General features: G+C 40.6%; 1 protein-coding gene across 1 annotated transcript; it reads right to left on the bottom strand.

Annotated features, from left to right (window-relative positions):
* Positions 1-7,258: 7,258 nt before the first annotated feature.
* LOC146148548 (uncharacterized) lies at positions 7,259-7,933 on the bottom strand. Its single transcript, XM_083388066.1, has one exon. It carries the CDS (start codon positions 7,931-7,933, stop codon positions 7,259-7,261), a length of 675 nt encoding a protein of 224 aa, XP_083244192.1.

Below are 7,933 nucleotides of genomic sequence, written 5' to 3'. Positions count from 1 at the left end.
ATCTGCAAGCAACTCTAAGATTTGTTTCTGCTGACAATTTAAAGCCTAATATCGAGATCCTTGTCCTTGAAAAACGCTGACAGTAAAGCAGCCAGAACAAATAACTATAGCCTAAAATCAGCCTACATGTGTTTATATTTTATTGTGTTCTATTTATTGTGAATTGCGGCCCTTGAGCATTCGACACGTCCTCATTTGGCCCTCAGAGTAATTTGAGTTTGAGACCCTTGCTATAAATAGAATACAGCAGGAATACGATCTCTAGGCCTACCGTTATACACAGTCACTACACATCAAACGCAACATTGATTAAAATTAGCTAAAAAATAATTAAATTAATCGCTAAACAACGCAAGGTTTTCTTATTTATTACAATTCACAATCATATTTTTTTTAACATATTTTAGATTTTTTATAAATTTAATAAAGACAATCCTACTAATTCCAAAAAACCTTAGATTACATAGGGTTAATGTGGGACTAATTATAAATATCTCTCTTCAAAACAAGAATGCAGTTGTAATAGCTATTTCATCTGCAAATCATAATTACCTAAAAGATAACAAGGTGTTGCCAAAATAACCTATTGTTTTGGCCTAAAGCAGGGAACCTATGGCTCGCGAGTCATATATGGCTCTTTTTGTGACACCTTATGGCTCTTTTGATAAAAAAATCTTGATTGCAGAAAAATCTATCATTTCTCAGCATGATCTCTAATAAAATTGCACGCGGGGCTAGCTATTTCTACTATTTTTATTTTTTAACACAAATTTTCGGCGCTCCGCGCGAATCCTATTTGTTTTTCGAGACTTTTATCCCGTTCGAAGGAATCTCTTAATATCTAAAAGGCCCTATTCTTTCAACGGAAATGCGTAATCAAAGTTGCGCAAACTTAGCTTTGGCCTATTCATTTTAGGTGCATATCTCTCTTTTAAAAAAAAACTTAACAAACGGCCTTGCTCAATTTACTATTTTCTGCCAATTGCCAACCTATAACTAGATGTTAAAAAAGTATTATATAACTCTCATGGAAATAGAACCAAGAAATATATTCTTATGTGGCTCCCTTAGCTAAAAAGGTTCCCGACCCCTGGCCTATACAGTTGATATGGAGCACGAAAAACCTTTTTTAGGGCAACGGAAATGTGTGTCATCACATAACGTGGTGTTGATATGTTGGATTGGAGTTGCCACCAGATTTCGCATTTAAATTTGCGGCGGTAAAATAAGTTGTTTCTTAAGAGCATTTAGTAATTTTACTAAAGAGAAGCCTCTTTTTAAAATGCAAGTCGCACGGGCCCAGTTTTGGACGAGCCACTTCGCACAATGAAAGTCTCACGCGCGGGACAATAAAGCGCAGAAGGCGTCGCTTCGTCACTTCACAAGCTGGACAAAGCAAGCGAATATGAACGAATTCTGTATGAAAGTTTTTCTGCTGCTAGATGGCAGTCGTTAGCTACAAAGAGCTAAAACGCAATATTTCAGGTTTTTGCCCCCCCCAAGCAAAGGCCCCTGGGAGAGCAGCCTCATAAACTTCTACAAAGCACCTACATACCACTCTACGCCATGTCTGAAAATTTGAAGGTTTTACGATGTCTACTTTTCTATAAAGCTTCGGACAAAAATCGGTCTGAAACATGCCATAGGAAACCATAGGAAACCAAAAAAGAACTAGACGGGGGTGCGGTTGTTGTATATTTTGTCAGGGAATATATTTTCAGGGCTTAGTGTTTATTTTCAATTTTTACTTTATTTTAATTTTTTTTTTTTTTAATTTTTTTTTAATATTTTGTATTGTGTACTTTATATTATATATTTTGTTTTTTATTTTCCTTAACTCGTTTCTGCAAGCAAAAACAGATATGGGCCGAAAACTTCCCCACTTAAAATATGCTTTTGATGCGAAAGGGGTTTAAATTGGCGTAGAATTTGGGGAATGATCGAAACATATATTTGATAAATAGAATTTACTTAGATAATGCATATGGCCATTTTATTAGATTTTGACCAGCTTACGTGTTTGAAAATCAAATATTATCATTCTCTTAAAGACTAAAAATGGTTTAACGCCTATGGTTTGCTATACTTTTGCAAACTTTCACTAGGTAATTTTTTACCATGGCTTGGTCCGAGCAATCACTGTTAAAACAGGCTTTAAATCTGTCGTTTCAAACAATATGTAAAACACTATTATGTGCTCAATACGCAAACTATTAAATCGAAAGTTTTGCTAGATGTTTAGGCCTGATGTTGTCATTTTTCCCAAAAGACTTGAGTCAAGCAATTCATTTGAAAACAGTGACTTAAGTGCAGTACAACCAAAGAAATCTCTTTGAGTACAACACTATACGAAACCGAGCGGGCCTTCAATATTTTTCGCTAAAAGTGTGATTGCTGGAACGATGTAACCAATACAAGGACTGTGTAAAAATTTCAACTCTGTATCGTCACAACTTTCGGAGATATTGCCCAAAACCTATTCCAGCGCGCCAAGTTCGCGCAGGTCCTAAAATATGTTAAGCATAATTTTTCGTATTTATCAATGAAAGTATTAAATATCTAAAATTGAATGAATATTACTCCACGTATAAACTCATCTTTTTAGTTGGCATTTAGTGACGTTATGTTTAGAGGAAAAGATTGAGCACCCCTGTGTAAAACAAAAGTCGGTGTCTTTGGTTATAAACGTTGATTTTATATCAGTGACACTATAGTATATTAAAACAGTTTTAATATACTATAGTGACACCCGCCGCACATAACAGTTTTTTTACACCTTCCTTTGGTCGCTGGTCTAGAATCATACGACAACTAACGTTATTTGGGTTAGGGTGTGGGTTAGCGTTTTGGTTTGGGTAGGTCAAGCTATATTATTGAATAATAATACTTGACCCACCCTCACCCAAACACTAACCGACACCCCAACCCAAATATTGTACTTTGCTTTAAAAATTGTTTCAACACTGGTAGGATTCTATAGACCAGCGCCCACCTATGTCCTTTATGCATGTGGCATTCAGAAATGAAAAGGTTTGTAGTTTGTACCGGTACTCATGTCATGTCCATTAGTATCGGCATTATTGTAGTAAACCCTTAAAATAGGCATTATGTAGTTTTTTTTTTAATTTCTGCAAGCCAATGAGGTTTGAACACAAATCGAGTTACTGTTTACTGATTGTTAGTATTTGCTCTTATCATAAGTTAGCAAAGAGTACTATACCAATTAGCATAACTGCGGAGTCGGACTCAGGTTATTTTTAACCAACAGTTATATATAGACAGTTTAATGAGTCAAAAAGTGCAGAAAATAGGCGATAGACTGCAATGCGATTTTTTAAAATTCTGTGTTAAAAACATTTATTTTTGTTTCAACTTTTATAGCTACTTTAGCTATGTACATTAAGTAAGTTTAATTTTGAAAGTTTCAGATGTCTCAAATTTATAAATGGTTGTTGTTGTTATATGTGTTTGGATTCTTACATTTATAATTTGAAACAATATTTTTTTATATTTATTAGGAAAATACATCCGTTATAGTCAAGTGGGGTAAAAAAAAGAATGATTTTATAGCTAACTTGTCTGTCTAATTTTTGTTTTTAGCAGTTCATAATTGTAATTTTTAATTCTAATTGCAAAAACTGCACTTTTCCATAGTTTCTTGTCCCCTGAAGCAGTAAATTACCTCAACAATATGAGTTTTTGGATTCGTGGGTCAGTCCCACGACAACCTGGAATTATTTGCTTTCTATTTTTTATAAAGAAAACTGTTAAGTTGCCTTTATTTTATCTTTTTCATCACAAAAATCTTCAAAACATTCCCCTATGTTATGGGACAAGTCTAAAATACTTGCCCAAGCCTACTTCTGTGGTCTGCACTTGCTAGGGTTCTGGGACACTTGTTATATTTTCTGAAAATATATTTTCTACTTTTTCTAAGGTAAAGTTAAAGAGGTTTAACATCTTGAGGTAATTACTTGTAGGAGCCAGAGCAGTGCACACGTCAGCTTGTATTTTCGAATGACCGAGCGAGTGACCGCTCGGAAAGAGCACGATAGAAAGACGTGTCGCGTGTAGCATGTCGCGTAACACATATAATAAAAGGATACGCTACAAAACCCCCCACCAGTGCGTTAGTCACGTTCGGTAACGAGCAGGCACAGTAATAACACGACCACGTCGAGTTAACCTCGGTCGAATGGGAAAAGAGGGTTGCGGTGGTATGCATGGAATATCGGGACGTTGCGGTAAACATTGGGTAAAAGTGGGGCGAGTATTTTCCATGTTTAATAAATCATTATCAGTGTAAGCCGGTTTAAGTCGGTCAATCGAAACAGTATCTACACGGCCATTAGCATTAATTTTGAAAAATTTACTGTTTCTTTCTATAACGTTAAACGGGCCGTCGTAAGGACACTGTAAGGGCGATCTATGACAGTCACGACGCACGAAAACAAATTTACACGTTTGAAGTATACGCGGTACACTACTATGCGATTGTCTGTGTCGTGATGTCGCAATGGCGCGAACGTTCTCCATTGATTTCCGGAAGTTGGACAGGAATGTTGTTACCTCCGCTGTGGTTGTAGTGGTGCCGTGTGACGGTGGTGAGAAAAACTCCCCTGGTAACCGCAGTGTCGTGCCGTACACCAGCTCTGCGGCAGAACAACCAATGTCTTCCTTCGGGGCCGTGCGAATGCCGAGCATGACTGCAGGAAGTTGGTCCACCCAGTGGTTGTTGTCCAATCGGGCTTTGAGTGCTGCTTTCATTTGCCGGTGGAGTCTTTCCACTATTCCATTGGATTGCGGGTGGTAAGCGGTGGTTCTTTGGCGATGGGAACCTAAGAGGGAGTTTAGGTTTGCCCATAGGTTAGACTCGAATTGACGGCCTCTGTCGGAAGTTATGGACTGTGGTGTACCGAAACGAGATACCCACGACAGCAAAGCCCTGGCACACGACTCTGACGTAGCATCCACCATCGGGATCGCCTCCGGCCACCTAGTGAAACGATCTATAGAAGTAAATATGTAAGAGTAACCCTGCGACATCGGAAGCGGTCCGATGATGTCCACATGAATTTCTGCAAACCTTTTGTCGGGAAGCGTAAATGAACCAAGCTGTGACAATGTATGGCGGTGAATTTTCGCCCGCTGGCATTGTAAACACGTGCGAGCCCACAGCCCAACATCTTTGTTTAAGCTATGCCAAATGAAACGATCGGAAACTAGTTTACGAGACGCGCGAATACCTGGATGTGAAAGGTTGTGTAGTACATCAAAGACAATGCGCCGAAATGCTAGTGGCACAACGGGTCTGGGATAACCTTTGGAAACGTCGCATAAAATAGTATCGCTAGATCCAAGGAGCGGAAGATCCTGAAATTTAAGTGACGTTACAGCTGTTCGGTATGCACGAATGTCACGATTACCTTTTTGTGCTGTAGCCAAAGCGGCAAAATCTATCGCAGGAGACATCGTTGAATTTATAGCAACGCGAGATAATGCATCTGCGGCAGAATTGTGAGTGCCCTTAATATGTCGAATATCCGTTGTAAACTCTGAAATGAAAGACAAGTGACGAACCTAGCGTGGAGAAAGTTCGTTGGAGTTTCTATCGAACGCATGACTTAATGGCTTTTGGTCAGTGAGCACTGAAAATTGTCGTCCTTCTACAAAGTATCGAAAATGCCGAATGGCCAAATATACTGCGAGAAGTTCGCGGTCGAACGCACTGTACCTGGTTTCGGCGGGTTTTAGTTTTCTGGAAAAGAATGCAATCGGTTGCCACTTGCCATCGAGGTATTGTTCGAGAGATGCGCCCACAGCAACTGCAGAAGCATCTGTTGTTATTCGTGTTGCCGCATCAGGTTTGGGATGTACCAGCATCGTTGCTTTGGCAAGTGCGTGTTTTGATGCTAGAAAAGCAGTTGTACAGTCGTTGTTCCATACGAAATCGTTGGTTTGCCCACCCAGGGCAAGGTGGAGTGGGTGGAGAATTGTTGCTGCTCCTGGGATGAACCTATGGTAAAAGTTTAAGAGTCCCAAATACTCACGAAGGCCTTTCTTGGATGTCGGTTGCGGGAAATTCTTAACAGCTTCAACTCTTCCGGCAAGTGGCGCGATTCCTTCAGTTGAAATGCGGTGTCCTAGAAATTCAAGCTCTGAAGTACCGAACTCGCACTTGTCTGGATTCACGACAATGCCGAATTTTGCAAGCCTTTGAAACAATTGACGCAAGTGCCGCCGATGTGCACTTTTGGTCGGACTGAATACAAGAATGTCATCTAGATATACAAAGATAAAATCCAGCCCTCTACATACCTCATCCATGAAACGTTGAAATGTCTGGGCTGCATTGCACAACCCGAATGGCATACGTGTGTACTCAAAAAGGCCGAACGGCGTAATAATGGCGGTCTTTGGTACATCTTCTGCTGCTACTGGAATGTGGTGATAGGCACGGATGAGGTCTATTTTGCTAAAGATTTTCGCTTCGTTTAAGTTAGCAGATGAGTCCTGTATAAGAGGAATCGGATATCGATCAGGAATAGTTCGACTGTTTAGATTCCTATAATCGCCACATGGCCTCCATTTGCCGGACTTTTTGCAAACCATGTGCAAAGGCGAAGCCCATGTACTAGACGAACGGCGCACGATTCCTAAGTCTAGAAGGTTTTGGAATTCCGCTTTAGCGATTTTCATCTTTTCAGGAGAGAGTCGACGTGCCTTTGTATGTACTGGGGGACCATTAGTTACGATGTGATGCTTAATATTGTGTTTCAAAGAAACGTCATTGTAAACCGCGCTTTGAATAGAAGGAAACTCTTTAAACAGTGTTCCAAATTCATTTGGGGCATGGGTTAATGCTACCAAACCAAAAGAAGATGAGCGGGAAACACCAGCGGAAACACAGTTAAATGTTTTAGCATCGATAAGTCGATTTTTACCAAGGTCGATTAGTATTCCGTTATGTCGAAAAAAATCTGCGCCGAGAATCGGTTGCGTGACTTCGGCTATAATAAAAGACCATACATACTTTTTGCTGAGCCCGATGTCTAGGTTGATCGACCGCGTACCAAATGTTGCGATGGTGCTTCCGTTTGCTGCAACGAGTTCCAGCTTTCTTTTACAACTGTTGCGATCCATTCTTGTGGCAGGAACAACACTAATCGCAGCACCGAGTCCACGAGGTACCTTTGTCCAGTGGTGCGGTCATTAACGTGAAGAAGGCGGCGAGAACAACCAGCGGCACTAGCCGCCATTAGTGGCTGGTTGAGGCGTTTCCCTTGTACTCGCAGGGAGAAACGCACTTTTGTGCTTTAGGACCGAATCGCCTGTGGTACCAGCACAGTCGAGCGTCGTGCAGGTTTCTTGTTTGCGGCGTATTGCGCTTCAGAATTGCAATTTCTTTTTGCAGTTGATTGACTTGGGCCAAAATGGGTGACGTGTCCATCAGGTCAATCATGTTGTCAGCTTTCTGCGCCAAAGCTGATAATTCCAGATCAAGTGTGGCCAAAACTACTCGCAAATTGCCTGGTAATCGTTGAAGAAAAAGTTCGCGAAGCAAATTTTTCGAATCTTCTTCGCCCATAAGATGTTGCATTTCTCGCAACATTTCTGAAGGCTTGCGATCGCCCAGGTCTTCATGTCGAAGAAGTTTCTGTAAGCGTTGATGCTTGGTCATCGAAACCCTGCTGATGAGTGCACATTTTAACTGCGCGTAAGGATCCGCGTCATCTGGGTTTTTTATAATGTCCCGCACAACGGCGGCGATTTCGGGTGACACTGCTGCTACCACATGATGGTACTTTGTTTTCGATAGTGTCACGCCTTTCACACTGAATTGTGCTTCTACTTGTAAAAACCATAGTTCGGCGTCTTGTGGCCAGAATGGCGGAATTTTAACAGCAACGGCTGCGACATTTTCTTCGTCCAT

This window comes from Ascidiella aspersa, chromosome 4 (assembly GCF_963924565.1).
Source record: "Ascidiella aspersa chromosome 4, kaAscAspe10.2, whole genome shotgun sequence".
NCBI classification, from domain to species: domain Eukaryota; kingdom Metazoa; phylum Chordata; class Ascidiacea; order Phlebobranchia; family Ascidiidae; genus Ascidiella; species Ascidiella aspersa.
Note: the sequence above shows the minus strand (reverse complement) of the source record. Positions and strands in the feature narration are given on the sequence as shown.

What these genes read in the sequence shown, in the direction of transcription:
- LOC146148548 (XM_083388066.1), bottom strand. Translation starts at nt 7,933, where the DNA reads ATGGACGAAGAAAATGTCGCAGCCGTTGCTGTTAAAATTCCGCCATTC.